This window comes from Protopterus annectens, chromosome 3.part1, assembly GCF_019279795.1.
Source record: "Protopterus annectens isolate FY-2018-M chromosome 3.part1, PAN1.0, whole genome shotgun sequence".
Lineage (NCBI taxonomy): Eukaryota > Metazoa > Chordata > Ceratodontiformes > Protopteridae > Protopterus > Protopterus annectens.
In genome coordinates this window covers 1,037,360,736-1,037,377,860 of record NC_056732.1, presented here as the reverse complement: position 1 = coordinate 1,037,377,860, position 17,125 = coordinate 1,037,360,736, and the positions used below count along the sequence as shown (strand labels likewise).

Sequence of the window (17,125 nt, the reverse complement as noted above, 5' to 3'; positions counted from 1 at the left end):
CTAAGGTGTGACCACTTGAGAACTCACCATGGCAGCAGGTCATTCAGTTTTGCTCTCCCCGATGCCAAAGTCTTTTGGCTCTGCTCATCAAGCCTCAGCTTCAGATGTCCAAGCATTGGTCACCGAGGGAGTTGGTCTTCCTTCCATGGTTGTTCTGCAGGAAAACACACCAGTAATCTGAACCAAAGTTGTGATCACACAACTGCCGACTGAGTACTCTCTCTTGCTAAACAGGCATCTAAACCAAAAGTACTAGTCAGCTGCTTCAGCCTGTGTCCCAGTCTCAAGTGACTGCAACCTAGGTCAGAACTCAAGACTGGCTTACAATTGTCCAGAAATTCATGACCTTTATGACATTTAGGGAGACCAGCCAGGCACTGTAGGACTAGCCCTGAAGCCTCTACCAGTGAAAGACAGAGATGTTTCTTTTCAGGAGGAATCTGATTTTTCTGGATCTGAGGATGAGGAAGAAATATTTTACTCTGAACACCTCCCCCCTCAATCCTACCCTGATTCTAACATGGATGATGCCCTCCATTCTTCTCCCCCAGAAGATTTACCCTTTGAGGTTACCTTACATAAGATGAAGGAGGGCTTTCATTGGGAAAGCAAAGAATTCTGTCATGTCCAACGCTTATTGCAGGTAGCTTTTAAGTCTGCCGTCTACCAGACTACTAGCTACTCCTTCAGTCCACGTGGTACTGTGTGATGTCTTCAAAGACATCTCTTTGCCACTTGCTGCAAGGAAAGCAGATCATTTTTATTGAGCGCTATACACTCACAGGCACCTTGACAAAACCCCACAAACTGAGTCCTCTGTAGTGTCTACTGAAGCCAGTAAGGGTGCTATTAAGCCTGCTGCTAGACAACCATTACCTAATGACAAGAACGATAGATTGCTAAACAGGCTTGAAAAAAAGACTTTTTCATCTTCCACCCTCTCTACAAGGACCCTCAGTTGCCAGTTTTACATGTTAAAATACTTATTCTTACAGGAACAAATCATTACCAAAGCAGAGGGCATTGCAAATAAGGCCTTACAACAGGGCATACAGGAGACGGCTAGAGCATTACTGCAGGTTTCCAGACATTCTCTGAAGTGTGGTTATGAAGCATGAGATGTGTCATACAGGCCAGCTGCTACTGGCTCTGTTATTCACAGGCATTCCTGGCTGAGGATCCAGCTACTTTCTAACCAAGTAAAGGCAGAACTTCTGGATGCCCCACTGGATAAAGAATTCCTTTTTGGGCCCCTGCAGAGAAGATTTTAAGAAATTGGGCACAAAGGTGGGGGGGGGAATAAACATGAATTTATCTTGCCCCCCCCCCCACCCCCACCCAGAGATATAATAGGAGTTACCCTTCTAAGCCTTGCCACCTTCCTCCTAAGTAAGATAATGGGAGGGCCTCCCTAATCAGAGACCTAGACAGTCTTCAGAAGCTTCCATTTTTTCAGTTTTTTTTGTATTATCTTTTGTTTAGTCTCTTCCCACATATCCTTAGCTGCCACACTAGAATAATTTTTAACCTATACTCCTAAATACTTAATTTTATCATGTCTCCATAAATATGGATATTCCTAAACCAATTCATCTGTGGGTACATAATTTAACACTATGACTTAGTTACCGCAGTGGTGGTGCTGCGGTAGCGTTGTCGCCTCACAGTAATACGCTGTCCGGTTCAATTCTCAGCTAGAGTGTCTTCTATGTGGAGATATGCATGAATGGGCGTACCTTCATTGAAGGTTGTGCATCAGGCCTGACAAGCCGGTAAGTAAAAATCAACTGCCAGTCATTAGCGGACCAGAGTTCTGCTGTGGCGACCCCTAACCGGGAAAAGCCGAAAGACACAAAGACTTTGTTTTAGCTTCATTAATTTTGTACCCTGAAAAGATCTGAAACTGTCTCATGTTCAGCCAGCCTTTTCTTCATTTCAGCCTCTGAGTTTTGCAGTTTTTTTACCTTATCTGTGTATCTGTTTAAAGCTTCTTCCATTTTTTCCAGGCTTGTATTGTTTGAGTTGATATACTCCATCAGTGTTTCATTTATTTTAAACAGGTCTGCATGCAGTTGCTTTATACTTTCCTCAAGGTTACTGGAAATCACGTCTGGAGTTTGCACTGCTTTTTGCTAAACAGCCAGTCATTGTTTTTTCATCACCTTTTGTAGCTGATTTTCTTCAGGTCCACTGTATTTCATTTTTGCTGGCATGCAGGCAGTGCACTTATCAGCGAGTTACTAAAATTTACTCATCCAGTCCACTGGCTTTCTCTGCTAAAATCCTGTTTTCACACTAGGAGAGCTAGAATTAAGCTGTTAGTCAATGTACAACCATCTTGGAATCATCTGTAGGATGAATCAGTTGTCTCTCATCCCAGCTTTCCCTTTCTCCCTTCCAGTCCTTACTCCATCTGTAACCATAGGTACATTAGGCCCTTTTCGTAGAGAACTATGTGCAAGAGGATGAAAATCCAGGGCCTTTGGAACGAACAAGATAAATTAAAGTATATATAATGTGGTACATAAACAGGAAGGAACATGAGGCAATAAAGCTCTGATGTTTTGGTGCCATGGCCCATCGCTTTATACTACTGTCCTCAAGATGTGCATCGGCTATGGTGTGTGTGGAAGTTGCCCTAAAGCTTTGAAGCTGGCTAGTGTGATCCTTGGCAGGACACATCCCATATACCTCAGGCTACTGCAGCAGTGATCTGTTCAAACATATACTGCTATGGTCAGATTTCTTACACAACTGTACTATCATTTGTGTAGAATCCACTTCTGTAGTATTGATACTATGTACCCTATATAAGAAAATTCCCATCAAGCGAGTTCCAAGTAAACCTAGCTTCATTACAGATCCCTGGACTACACTCAGATTTTACAGGTAGGAAAAATGTGTTCATATTTTATATAGAGTGCTGTATTGTGTATCCAGATGTTCACCCATCTAATGAAGTAATGATTGGTCTTTTTATTTTTAATCATACATGCATTCAGGTAATGGACTAAAGGCCTTCGTGCCTGCTTGCCATACCTTAAAATATTTAATCCCCCTGTAAGTGTTTGATTTTACATTAATTCAAGTATTTTACAGTTTCTGATATAGTCATGTTTATTGTATGTATCAGCAGTCCGTTGAATGAAGCAGTTTATTGCCCTACAATTACTGTTCATGTCTCATTTCAGTCTGAATACCATCCCCCACAGTAAAGCCCCAGGATCTGAGATGAGATTAGATGCAGTAGTTGATAAATAAGTGTAATGAATAAGTTATACTGCAAGTATTTAAGTTGCTGATTAAATCAAACTCCTTTCTCTTGCAGGATTACTGTATAGTACCACAGTGTTTAGTTGCAGATGATAGTTAATGACATTACTTTTTTTCAGAATAATGTTTTGTATGTGCTCTGTTTGTCTGTTTCTGAAAGCCCCTATTACAAAACTGTATCATAATTAGGAGCTGTCTTAAGTTAATTTACAATCTTGTAATTATTTCTGGTGTATGTGATGTACTACATCTAATAAGTTAACTACTCTAACTTTTCTAGTATAAACCATTAATGTGATCCTCAAATTTATGCCACTGTGAAGCATGAAGTGTTGACTTACTGATTGATGAGGCTATAGCAAGACAAATTCAACTAGATGAAGCTTTGTTCAGGAAGAAAAAAAATACAGGGGAATATCCCCTGCACTATCCATGATGGTGTCTTTGCTGCTGCACATCTGTCTTATTTACAATTCCATGGTCACCGAACTGTGGAGAAAAGAGAAATCTAGAAAAGCTGTGAACCATTGCTAGTGGTATAATAGAAATGATGCAAACTAATCACAGCTATTTTTGAATTGCATGCAAAGTAACCGTGACCAGTATGCAGTCATAATGGGGACAGAACATAATCAAGGTTATGCAAGATACAAGTACTCAGCATCCTCCAGTGTATATGTGGGGGCTCTGACAGGCTCACACCACATCTTATTTATTCTAAGTCTGAGTTAGAGCCACGTCAGAGAGCACATGTTTATATTAACATTAGTTTTATTTTTTTCAATGGTGTGGTTACCTTGGAGTTTGACTAAATAAGCAACAAGTAAATGTTGTCCTCCACATGTGTGTTTGTGTTGGAGGGGTACAGATGGGCTTGGTCCTGTGCAATGCAGGTCATTCTTATAGAGACTTTTCATTCTGTATTTCAGTATTTAGAGTAGATGCCGTCGTTGTATAACATTCTGATCAGATTTGTATTTCTTTCATTCTATATTGTCTATAGGTTCATAGGTTTGTAGGTAGGTACTAGGCTATTGGCCCTAGGGCCTATACAAGCCTAGCCAAAAAGGCACCCTGGCTTTCGCCACCCAAGAAAATTATTTTCCTGTGCCCCTGTCAAGCAGAACCACAGAAGTGATCCCTGGGGTGAATTTCCTATTACCCATCCAATAATCAGGATTTTTCTTGAAGAGTGCTAATGAGGAGCTCTGTTAGACATAGAAAGGTAGTCTGTTCCAGAGTATGAGAAGTCTTTGGGAAAGGAATCTATCCCTCCAGCATGTTCTGTTTATTGTGATGACAAGGTTTAGATCCCTAGAGCGTGTAGCTCGGAAGGATTGGGATTTCTTTAAGTGGAGCATGTCCAACAGCTCTGGGTTTGACATAGCTTTGTATGTTAGGCAGAGATCACCTCTGAGTAGGCGATTTGCGACGGAATAAAGCTGTATCTTTTTGAGACAGCCTGCGTAGGGCATCTGTTTTGAGAACGGTAATCCTCTTTGTGAGGCATTTCTGTTTGGTGTGCCATTCTGTAAGTTACTGCTTTGGCTTTAAGTTGAAATATTGACAAGTCAGGTTTAGTCTTTCATGCTTTGGTCCTCTCAGTTTTGGTAATGCAGTCGTCACTGGTTTTATTACAAAATCCTACTTTCCTTGATTTTATATTTGATGAAGAGGTAGCCTTGTAGAACACAATTTACCAGCATCGTATTAACAGTAATAGATTGCTATATAAGATGAGGTGATGATGCCTTCTCATAAATGGTTGTGTCCTCACATGTCCCTTATTGCAATCTGCATGTTTCTAGGACTCATTATTTGAATGTAATTCTCTGCTTGTACGTATGGCTTTCAGTATTTTTTCCCAAACATCTTTATTAAATTTACACAAATGATAAAGGCAATCTTACATTTATATAAATGAAAAACATACAAAATGATTATCACTTTAAACAGTTTATATTGCAGACACCATTGAAACCACTGTAGTTGTAAACATTATACATCACTTATAAACCATCCAGTCATGGTCAGTTAAGCATTATATAGCTCATTCAAATCTTGCCTCTTAAATCTCGTTTCTGCTCTGCATATATTGTTCCCACAATTCCCATTTTTTCCTATGTAGTTTGCGCCTTCTCTTTTCTAAAGATCCGCATTCCAGTTGTTTTATCTCTGTTACTATATTCACTATTTCTAGTAAAGTTGGTCTCGACTTTGATTTCCATTTTCTAGTAATTGCTTTTTTGGCAGCCACCATAATTAGACTCAGCAAGACTCTATGTCTAGGCAATTCTGATTCTGTAGCATAACTCAAAATAAATCACCTCCCCAGTCAGTCCAATCTGCTCACCCAGCATCTCCGACAGAGCGGTCTGCAGGGAATCCCAAACGTCTTGTCAGCTCATCACACTTCCAAAAAATATGTTCCCAGCCACCTCTTTCTTGCCCGTTACACCTCCAGCATTTGCTGTCCAACAAAGGAAAATTCTTTGGAATCTACTTGTGGTATAAAAATACCTATGTAAACACTTCCAGCAAAGATCCTAAATCTTCTAGGCTTTGTTGCATGTTTGGGAAATATACATATATCCCCCCATTGTCTCTTTGTGAATGGCTTATCCGATCTCACTTCCCCATCCTTTCTAAGTTCCTCTGATTGATTCTTATCATTATGCAATATTTTATATGCTTTACTAATTATTCCTTTTTTAATGGCAGCTTCTTTTTTTGATTCTATTAAACTGTACCAGTGCTGGTCTTTCATTTAGGAGCCCCGTTTCTTTCTCTCTGCCTATACTCTGATACCAATCCTTGATAGGGAAGGCAATCTCTAACCTGCAGTCCAAAGAAATTCTTGGCCTCTTCCAATTCTATTACCTTTTCTTTTCAAGTAATTTGCTCCCAATACATTGGTTCCTTTGTCAGTTTTCTCCAATAAATTCCAGCCCCCTCTTGCCTATTATCTGTATCCCTGACTACAGTTAACCCCTATCGGCAATATGTCTTTTTTCCATTCTTGTACTGGTTTAGTTCTTAAAATACTCACAGCTATTTTATGAATATAATACTCTGTATGATTTTGGTTGCTGTCCTTAAGAGTCTGCATCCAAAATCCCAATCTCTCCTTGTTTCTTGAGCTTTCTCTTTGTCCCAGCATCATTCCTTTCCACTTTGAATTATAGTTTGCTGTTTGTGCTATGTATAAGAGCCTTAACTGTGTTGCTCTAAAATACCCCTCAAATTAGGTAGTCCTAGTCCAGCTTGTTCTGTTGGTAGAATCCGCTTATCCCACTTGACCCTTGCTGTCTTCCTTTCCCAGATAAAATCCTTCAACTATTTATTTATTTTTTATTTATTTCAATTGTTTACTGGGTAATGTCCAACTGGGCACAAGTCCCTTTTTCAGCGGAGGACCTGGGAGAAAAGCTCCAGACTTACATAGATATAGTTACTTACGTGTAGTTAAAAAGGAAGTAACCTTCCAAATACATACAACACTTTCTGGAATTCATAAACTCCAATGCCCTGGATCAACTTATCCACACCCCCATCAGGGGCAACAATATCCTAGACCTAGTCATTACCAGCATGAGTGATCGGTGTTCCACACCTGAAGTCAACTCCTTGTTGGTCCGATCCGACCATAAGCTAATCACCCTTGATATCCACATCCCGCCCCCACCCCCCATTAAGGAAACCACGGTAAAAAATTTCTCCAAAGCCAACTTCATGCTTCTTAAGACAGAAGTGGTGAACTTCATGACACCCATGCAGATGGACAATACAGTTACGACTGCTGAATCCTACACAAATGCACTCTGTAAGCACTTACACGAGTGCATGGATCATGCTATCCCAAACATAACCAAGAAGCTATCCTCCAGAAAATGGAAGCCAATCTGGTGGTCCCCTGCCATAAACAGGCTGTACAACAGAAGGAAGAAATTGTTGCAAAAGAGAGTAAAATCCCATGAGTGGAGGAGCTCCCTGGTCAGCCTCCATAAGAAGCTGAGATCCCTTATAAGATCCTCCAAAGCTAGCAACGAAAACAAAATCGCCACTGATTTTAAGGACAACCATAAAGCATTCTATAGCTATGTCAAGAATCTCAATGGCAACACCCAGATCTGCTCTGAGTTACAGCACAACAGCACGAAAATTACAGAACCAACTGATATTGCCAACATCCTGGCAGATAGGTTCAGTGCTAACTTTACCCCCCCCCCCCACCCTACCCCATAAAGAGCCCGTATCTATACAGGAAGACTGCAGAGTTCCTGTAATCACAACTACCCAGGTAAAATATGCATTCTCTAAAGCCAAAAATACAGCATCCATGGGACCGGACAACATCCCAGGCTGCATTTAGCATGAACTTCAGAATGAACTGACTCCCCACCTAAGCACCATGTTCAATCATAGCCTCGCATCAGGCTTTGTGCCCACTGAGTGGTGTACAGCAACAGTTATCTCACTCCACATAGGGGGAGCCACCACTGATCCTGGGAACTATCGCCCTATTAGCCTGGCGAGCCTGGTCTGCAAGACCATGGAACGGATCATCATGGAACTCATAAACAAAGACAATGGTAACCTCCAAACTCTGGATCCCACCCAGTTTGGGTTTGTGAAAGGCAGATCATGCCTCTTGAACATGATCGACTTCTTTGAGGCAGTCACCAAAGCCGTAGATGAGGGTAAGGTGGTTCACACAGTCTATCTTGACCTCGCCAAGGCTTTCAACACCATCCCCCATTCTGGAATTATAGCTGAACTTGCTAAACTAGGTATAAATCCCTACTTCACAAGATAGGTTGCCAACTGGCTCACTGACAGAACCCACACTGTAAAAGTTGCCCACTCCAAATCTGACCTCAAACCAGTGACAAGTGGAGTACCACAAGGTTCAGTCCTGGGACCTCTCCTGTTTGGTATCTACTTCTCTGAAGTACAGGCTAACACAGAAGGCCTTTGGCTAACGAAGTTCACAGATGACTGCAAACTAGGAGCCATAGTAGAGTCCCCAAATGATATAGAAATCCTACAGAAGGGCCTCGCTGAGACAGATGCCTGGTGTCAGAGCCATGGCTTCAAGCTCAGTGACAAAAAGTGCATTGTCATCCCTTTTGGTAAAAACTCTGTACCCATGAGCTACTACATAGACAGCAGTCTATTTAACACTGAATGTGTGATAAGAGACCTTGGTACCCAGGTGGACAGTAGCCTGTCCTTTGATAAGTCACATCACCACAGTAGTCAGGAAGTCCTTCTACGTGGCACACCTCATCATAAAAAGGTTCTCATCCAGGAAAAAAGATGTCATTTTCCCCCTCTACACGACACTTACTAGACCCATTATAGAGTACAACGCCCCTTTTGAAATGTACCTCATAAGACATCTGCAGCAGCTGGAAAGGCCACAGAAGTTCCTCACAAAGAGGATTACTGGCCTCAAACAGATGCCCTGCACTGACCATCTCAAAAAACTCCAGCTTTACTCCATAGCATATCGCCTACTCCGAGGTGATCTCTGCCTAACATATAAAGCTATGTCAAACCCAGAGCTGTTGGACATGCTACACCTAAAGAAATCCCAATCCCTCTGAGCTACATGCTCTAGGGACCTAAACCTTGTCACCACAATAAACAGGACATGCTGGAGGGATAGATTCCTGTCCCAGAGGCTTCCCATACTCTGGAACAGGCTACTCATCCATGTCAAGCAAAGTTCTTCATTAGCAATCTTCAAGAAATATCTTGATGAGTGGATGGGAAATAGGAAATACACCCCGGGGTTCACCTCTGTGTCTCTGCTCGACAGTGGCACAGGAAAATAACATTCTTGGGTGGCGTAAGCCAGGGAACCTTGTTGGCTAGTCTTACGTAAGCCCTCTGGCCGATAGCCTAGTACCTAGCTATGAACCTATAAGCAGCCATTACTTACATATAGCTAACAGAATTGTACAAATTAAGCTGCATATATAACATGTTTTTTAAACAATTGAACAAAAGAGAAAAAGAACAGTTGTATTGAGTAATAAGCTGGCTAGTTTTGCTTCAAGGTGTTGTGGTAAAATGGGGAACAGCTTAAGAGGGAGTTAAAACAACATGAGTAGCCCTGAGAACAGAGAAAGATGGACCTGCAGGAAGAGCATTATAGTTGAAAGTCAAAGCAGAAATTGAGTTACCAAAGCTAACTCCTAATAGAGGGGGAGTCAAGTTATTGAAGCAAGATACTGGTATATCAGTTTCAACTGTTTTTTTTTTTTTAATTGCTATCCACAACTCCTCCTCAGGTTGATAAAAGTATGCCTGACCTGTGTATAAAATTAAAAGGACTAAAAACATTTTAATGGCTTATATCTTAGTATCCATGTCCATATAACAAAACTTCCAGTTTCTCAAGTTTTGTATTATCTTCTGTTTAGTCTCTTCCCACATATCCTTAGCTGCCACCACAGAGTCATTTCTAATCCATACCCCAAAATACTTAATTTTATCATGTTTCCATAAATATGGATATTGTTGGACCGATTCATGTGTGGGTGCATAATTTACTGCTGTTGCCTTTGTTTTAGCTTCATTAATTTTGTATCCTGAGAATAGAAAATAAAGGACTCCAAAATTCAAGGATATAATTGGTGTGGTAGTCAGGAAAAGCTGTCTCTATTTCCATGTGATATTTTATACATGGCAAAACCAGAAAGGGACATTACAGTGCTGTGGAACATTTTAAGACCGTTTCATATCTTCTCGGGATATGGCTTTCACTATTTTAGTGCTTTACATCAACATACTATCTTGTTGTATTTTTTTGTGTTTTGAACGTAACTTATTTCATTTGTTGTTTGCAGTCCTGGCCACTTCAATGAAACTGATAATAAAGAGTTAAGAGACTTTAATGAAAGGGTAGATGATGCCATCCTATCTACCTACTGGTTCTGAGAGTGCCTTCAGTTGACAAACACCTGTGTCCTATACAAGACTCCCTTTTAATCCATTATTTCTTTGTGCACTTGCTGTAACTGTTGTTTCAGAATCCATAAGTTGTAGACAACCCAAATTCTAGCATGCAAGTTTTTACCCCGTGTACCTTCATTTGCCTAGCTGGAGTCATTTGAATATATGATTACATTGTTACTGAGTTTGAAAGTCTTATTTAGAGCCAGTAGCCATTGTGGGACATTACTGTTTTCTTTTTGTATAGCAGTACTATATAAATGTATTGAATTTTGTTCCTACAGGTAATTGAGTCATTGGGTATTATCATTTACAAAGCTTTGGACTATGGGTTGAAGGCGAATGAAGAAAGGGAGCTGACCCCTCCCCTTGAGAAGCTGATTGACCTCATGACTACCATCACAGAGTGTGATGAAGATGCAAATAAAGATGAAGGATATGAAGCACAAGAGGAGGAAGAGGAGGAGGTGGAGAAGACATCAGAAGACATTACCAGAATCTCTTGTTTTGAGCATGTAAAGAAGGTAAGGTGTTGTGATCACACTGTTTATTTTCCTGTTTATCATTAATACTAAAGGGACTGAAAACTTACATATTTGGACAACTGATGTGTAAAATGCAGTTAGTGTTCGTATAGTAATACATGATGTGTGGGTTCTCTTTTACTTACTCAAGTTTGACATTGGTTATGAGAATAAAGCCCATGTGACCAAATCAAGAAACCAGACATGAATGAGGTGAGCATAAATCAGTTTACCATATAAAAGGTGTGGGGTTATGCTGGAATTTACCTTTATCTGGTCTGGAAATAAGCTTGTTATATTGCAACTATGCCATAACTTAAATTTAGTTTGTTTTTTACCGTTTGTTCAGATGTCTAAAGAAAAAGTAGTTCCCAATGAATAATAATGACATACGTCGTAAGCATTCCAGTTATTGCATGTGTCTGGAAGGATATATGCCAAAGGGGCATTATAGTCAATGACTGGGCTAATGTGGGCTGGGTAATGGGGGGACAATGACATCCTAAGATCTAGACACAGTCCCTTTGTTTATAAGCTGTGCAATATAGAAGGGCTTTCTTACAACAGTAGACACGTTTGTCAAAATTTACATCAAAGTCCACATAAGTTGCCAAATCCCGAACAACTGGGTCAACTTTTAGGGGCATATTGTCAATGTATTATTTCCCTAGGTTACACAACTTCTCAAAGGGTATAGTAATGAACTTTTTGGCATTTAGTTTCAGTCCATGATTTTGCCTATAGTTATTTATTTTGGAACAAACCCTCATGCAAGATGGCTAAGTCATTTGGGGATTGAATAACTGCTCCTAGCTAGAAGTCATCTACAAACTTAGTAGGACAGGTCCTTTTGATAATGGCTTTTACTTCAGAAAAGTAGATGCCAAACAGAAGAGGTCCCAGCACAGAACCATGGAGGATTCCACTGGTGACTTATCTTTGTTCATAGGTTCATAGATGTGTAGTAGGCTAACAATCACAAATGCCTTTTTAAGCCTACCCGTGCATCTCAAAGCTCTAACTAGTACTGGTACCCTTGATAAGTGTAAACAGATGAACCATTTACAGGCTTCCTGTGTGCAATAGAGACTTAGGTGCCTAACCAGGATGAATTTCCTGTGCCCCATCCAGTTGTCGAAAGTTGAATTTCCTGTGTCCCATCCAGTTGTCGACAGTTGAATTTCCTGTGCCCTATCCAGTTGTCCAAAGTTACACTTGAATTGGGTTAAGGAGGAACTCTGCTTTACGTGGATGGGGGGAGCCTGTTCCAGAGAAGAGGTTGATGTTCTTCGTGTTTCACTGTTGCAATCATTACATTTGGGTAATCTGCTGGCAGGTTGCCCTCAGTCGGCCTGATTAACAAAGTCTTGGGTCCTGCATCGGTTGCTGTCCCTTCTTCCATGACGTCAGGTCATCAGGGGTATAAAACATGCAGCCGACGCCATTACATCAGTTTTTTCTTGCCCCAGATGTCAGGTGTCCCCCTAATGGGGAGCAAATGAACATAAAAACACAAAGGTATGCTGCCAACAAAAAGCAAATACACCAAAAAGGCTTTTAAGCATAGTAAAGGAAAGTAGAGGTATAGCCAGAAGAAGTTAGGGGGCTGGAGGGAGGGTAACTAGGACTGCAACAGTGAATACACTCAAACATCTACATTTATGGTAAGTGTACACAACTGTACTATGTTCTTCATGTTTCACTATTATAATCATTACATTTGGGTAGATTCCCAAAGCTATGGTTGTGAGGAGGAGTTTATGTAGCATTAGGGCCAGCTATAAGGCCCTGCAAGACAGCAGTGGCAAAGCCAGCTCTGGATTTAGAGAACATTGGCAAATTATAATGCTTGGTGAAAGTATGTACAGAACTCCGGGTAGCAGCTTCTAGGATGTCCCCTGGTAGTAACACTTCTGAGAAAGACTGCAGAAGTAGATGCAGCCCTGGTGGAGTGAGATCTTATCCCCTGGGGGATAGGTTTTCCATGGTGCTTATAGCAGAAATGAATGCAATTGCTTATCCATTTAGAAATGGTTTGTTTTGAGATAGCCTTCCCCTCTGCCCCTGCAGCAAATGCTACTAGCAGTTGTTGAGATTTTCTTCGAGGTTTAGTCCTGTCCAAGTAGCATCTCAGTTGTCTGTGCACATCCAAGGAATGCAGAATCCATTCCCCTTTGTTCTGTGGATTGAGAAAGAAGGTTGGCAAATGAAAGGACTGATTGAGAGCCACACTGGATACCACCTTTGGACATGAAGGATGGATTGGTCCTGAGTGACACCCTGTCCGCATGAAAGGTGATGAAAGTCTCCTCTGCCATAAGGGCCTATAATTCAGATATCCTTCTAGCTGAAGTGATTGCTAAAAGGAAGGCTGCTTTCCAAGAAATAATTTTTAAGTCTGCAGTAGCAGCTGGCTCGAAAGGAGGTAGACTGAGTTTCTCCAATACAAAGTTAAGGTCCCAGGTAGGGGATGGAGCTCTCCTAGGTGGTCTCAAGTTTTTTGCCCCTCTGAGATGCTGCTTGAGCAGAGGATGAGAGAAGAGGGGAGGTTCTGTGTTATAATGAGCTGAAATGGCTGAGGCGTGGATTTTAATGGAGGAAAAAGACAGGCCGTTGTGAAGCATCTCAGTTAAGTATTGCAAAATATGAGGTAAATTGGGTGCTGCTGTGCTCATCCCTCGAGATTGGTTCCAGGCACAGAATATTTTCCATTTGTCAGCATAAGTTTTTCTAGTAGTAGGTCTCCTTGCAATCCAAGATGACATCCATCACAGGTTTGCTGAGGGATGATAAGGGTGAATTTAAGTGATTAGCCAGGCTGCAAGGTTGAAAGCTGAGGGTGCAGAATTTGGTTATCCTGCTGAGACAGCAGGGAAAGGGTCTGAGGCAGGTGCCATGGAGATAACTGCAACACACTGCACAGGAGGGGGTACCACTGTTGGCGCTGCCAGTCTGGAGCAATCAAGATCATCCTTGGTTTGTCCTGTTTGACTTTTAGTAGAACTTTGGAGAGCAGAGGCAGCGGGGGGAAGGCGTAGACTGATGGGTTTTTCCAGCTGAAGGACAGAGCATCCACTTTCAAGGCTTGTTTGTGGGGAGTCCTTGTGCAAAACTTGTCCAACTGTTAGTTCTGGAGGGAGGAAAATAGATCTATGTCTGGGCTCCCCCATTCGCTTGTCAACATGTTGAAAATCCTTGGTTCCAGTTTCCACTCATGTGGGTCCATGAGGTTTCTGCTTAGTCCGTCTGCCAGTGTATTCAATTTTCCTGGCAGGAATTGAGCTTGTAGGTGCACTTGGTAGCTCAAGGCTGTGTTCCACAATGCCATGGTTAGTCTGCAGAGGGGGTAGGAATGTGTACCCCCCTGCTTGTTTATGTAACACATAACCGTGGTGTTGTCCCTCTTTACCATTAGTTGTCCTGGATGAATGTAGTCCTTGAAGGCTGTCAGAGCATTCTGTACAGCTAACATTTCTTTTTGATTGTTATGTAGGTGCATTTGATTTGAGTTCCATAGGTTCATAGGTTGGTACTAGGCTATCAGCCCTAGGGCCTATACAAGCCTAGCCTTGTTTCTGTTGTTTCATTAATGTCTTCTTTTATCGTATTGTATTGTTATTATTTTCCTAAATTTGGGAGCTTTTCTCCCCGGGCCTCTACTGAAAAAGGATATGTATCCAGTTGGACTAGCCCGGTCAACAAATGTAAAATAAATAAAAAAAATAAAAAAATAACAATTCCCTGGCTATTTCTTCCCACATTATTTACTTTCCTGGACCCCTGTCTAGCAGGGCGACTGACGTGATCCCTGGGGGGAATTTTCTTTCTCCCATCCAGTCGTCAAGGTTCCTCTTGAAGAGGTCCAAAGAGGCACTCTGCTTGACATGTATGGGCAATCTATTCCAGAGTCTGAGGAGTCTCTGGGTCAGGAACCTATCCCTCCAGCATGTTTTGTTTATTGTGATGACAAGGTTTAGATCCCTGGAGCGTGTAGCTCTGAGGGATTGGGATTTCTTTAAGTGTAGCATGTCCAACAGCTCTGGGTTTGACATGGCCTTTTATGTTGAGCAGAGATCGCCTCTGAGTAGACGATATGCGGCAGAGTATAGCTGGAGTTTTTTAAGGCGGTCAGCGTAGGGCATCTGCTTTAGGCCTGTGATTCTTTTAGTGAGGTATTTCTGAGGCCTTTCCAGTTGTTGCAGATGTCTTGAGAGGTACATACCAAATAGGGCGTTGTATTCTATAATGGGTCTAATGAGGGATGAGTACAGTGGGACAATGACCTCCTTTTTTCTGGATGAAAAGCCCTTCGTGATGAGGTGTGCCACATAGAAGGATTTCCTGACTGTTGTGTCGATGTGGTTATCGAAGGTGAGACCACTGTCCACCTGTGTCCCTAAGTCTCTTATCACACTTTCTGTGTTTAGTGTACTGCCACCTATATGGTAATTCATGGATACATGTTTTTTCCCAAAGGGGATAACAATACATTTCTTGGCATTGAGCTTGAGCCCATGGCTCTGGCACCAAGCATCTGTTTCTGTAAGGCCCTTTTGTAGAGTATCCACATCATTTGGGGATTCAATAATGGCTCCCAGTTTGCAGTCATCTGCAAACTTTGTTAGCCAGAGTCCATTAGTGTTGACCTGTACTTCAGAGAAGTAGATGCCAAACAAGAGCGGCCCCAGGACTGAACCCTGAGGTAATCCACTTGTCTGGAGCTGGATTTGGAGTCGGCTACTTTTACAGTGTGGGCTCTATCAGTAAGCCATTTAGCAACCCATTGGGTGACATAGGGATTAATGCCCAACTTAGTAAGTTTATCTATGATTCCAGAGTGGGGGATGGTGACAAAGGCCTTGGCAAGGACTAGATAGGCTGTGTGGACCACCTTACCCTTGGCCATGGCTCTGGAGACTGATTCAAAGAAGTCAATCAGGTTCAGGAGACAAGATCGGTCCTTCACAAACCCAAACTGGGTGGGGTCCAGTGTTTGAAGGTTGCCAATGTCTTTGTTTATAAGTTCCATGATAATACGCTCCATGGCCTTGCAGATAAGGCTTGTCAGACTGATGGGACGGTAGTTTCCGGGATCCAAGATGGATCCCCCCTTGTGGATTGGGATAACTGTAGCTCTGCGCCACTCAGTGGGCATGAAACCTGAGGTGAGGCTATGATTAAACATGACACTTAGGTGAGGTGCCAGTTCATATTGTAGTTTATGTAGTACACAGCCCGGGATGTCATCTGGTCCCATGGATGCTGTATTCTTGGCTTTAGAGAGTGCGTTTTGTACCTGTGTGGCTGCTATTACTGGAATTTGGCAATCTTCCAGTATTGAGATGGGCCATTTAGGGGGTGAGAGGGGGGAGAAGTTGGCACTGAATCGATCTGCCAGGATATTGGCAATATCCTTCGGATCAGTATATTTAATGCCATTCTGTTTTAGCTCAGTGCAGATCTGAGCATTGCCATTTAGATTCTTGACATAGTTGTAGAATGCTTTGTGGTTGTCTTTGGAATCTTTGGCAATTTTATTTTCGTAACTAGCTTTGGAGGATTTTATGAGGCATCTCAGTTTCTTACTGAGGCTAGTAAGGGAGTTTTTTGCATCCTGGGATTTTCCTCTTTTCTGCAAAAGTTTCTTCCTTTTGTTGTAAAGTTTGTTTATTTGTCCTGAATGCACTTCCAGGTGAGCCCCCCCCATGCATAGTTTGATGCATCTGTAGTTAGGATTTGGGCGGCATGGGTAGTGTGTATGGTAGTGCCTTGTTTTGGTGGCAGGCCTCTGCCCACCAGAGAAACTCCAGGTGTAGGCAAGGTATGATAGGAATCATTGTTTCCAGGCTGTGATAATGTTGACTCCATAGATTTTTTAGATACCACTGTAGTTTTCTCATATGCAGTTTTGCATATGGAATTAGAAGAATGCAGGAGGCCATGAACCTCAAGGCTTGCAGTATTTGTCTTGCAGATAGCAGGGTTTTTGTGGCCACTTGTTTGAAGTAGGTTACCAAATGAATTTGCTTTTCTGGCTTGAGGAAAGCAATCTGGGCAGTTATATTCAAGCTTGCACCCAGGAATATAATTTGTTGACAGGGTACCAGCTGTGATTTCTTTTCATTTATGGTGTACTCCAGACAAGTTAGAACCCTTTACCATTCCTATACCACACTCGAACTTCTACATTTATGGTAAGTGTACACAACTGTACTTTTCTGGGATAAATACCCATCTCTTTACAGGTCCTGTTTACATAACAGGCAAGTTTACGTTTTTTGAATGGGTAATTGAAGCGTTTTGTTTTGCAGATGTGCAGGAGGTCCATCAGGATAGGGTCTGACAATACCTTGTATGTCCGGCAG

At 41.8% G+C, this 17,125-nt stretch overlaps 1 protein-coding gene across 1 annotated transcript in view; it reads left to right on the top strand.

Annotated features, from left to right (window-relative positions):
* The window catches only part of LOC122797746 (protein spire homolog 1-like), a 966,788-nt gene that overhangs the window by 783,781 nt on the left and 165,882 nt on the right, over positions 1-17,125 (top strand). The window contains exon 3 of the mRNA XM_044066271.1: positions 10,521-10,760. Within this exon, the coding sequence (XP_043922206.1) occupies positions 10,521-10,760 (240 nt within the window). The remainder of the gene's footprint in view (positions 1-10,520; positions 10,761-17,125) is intronic.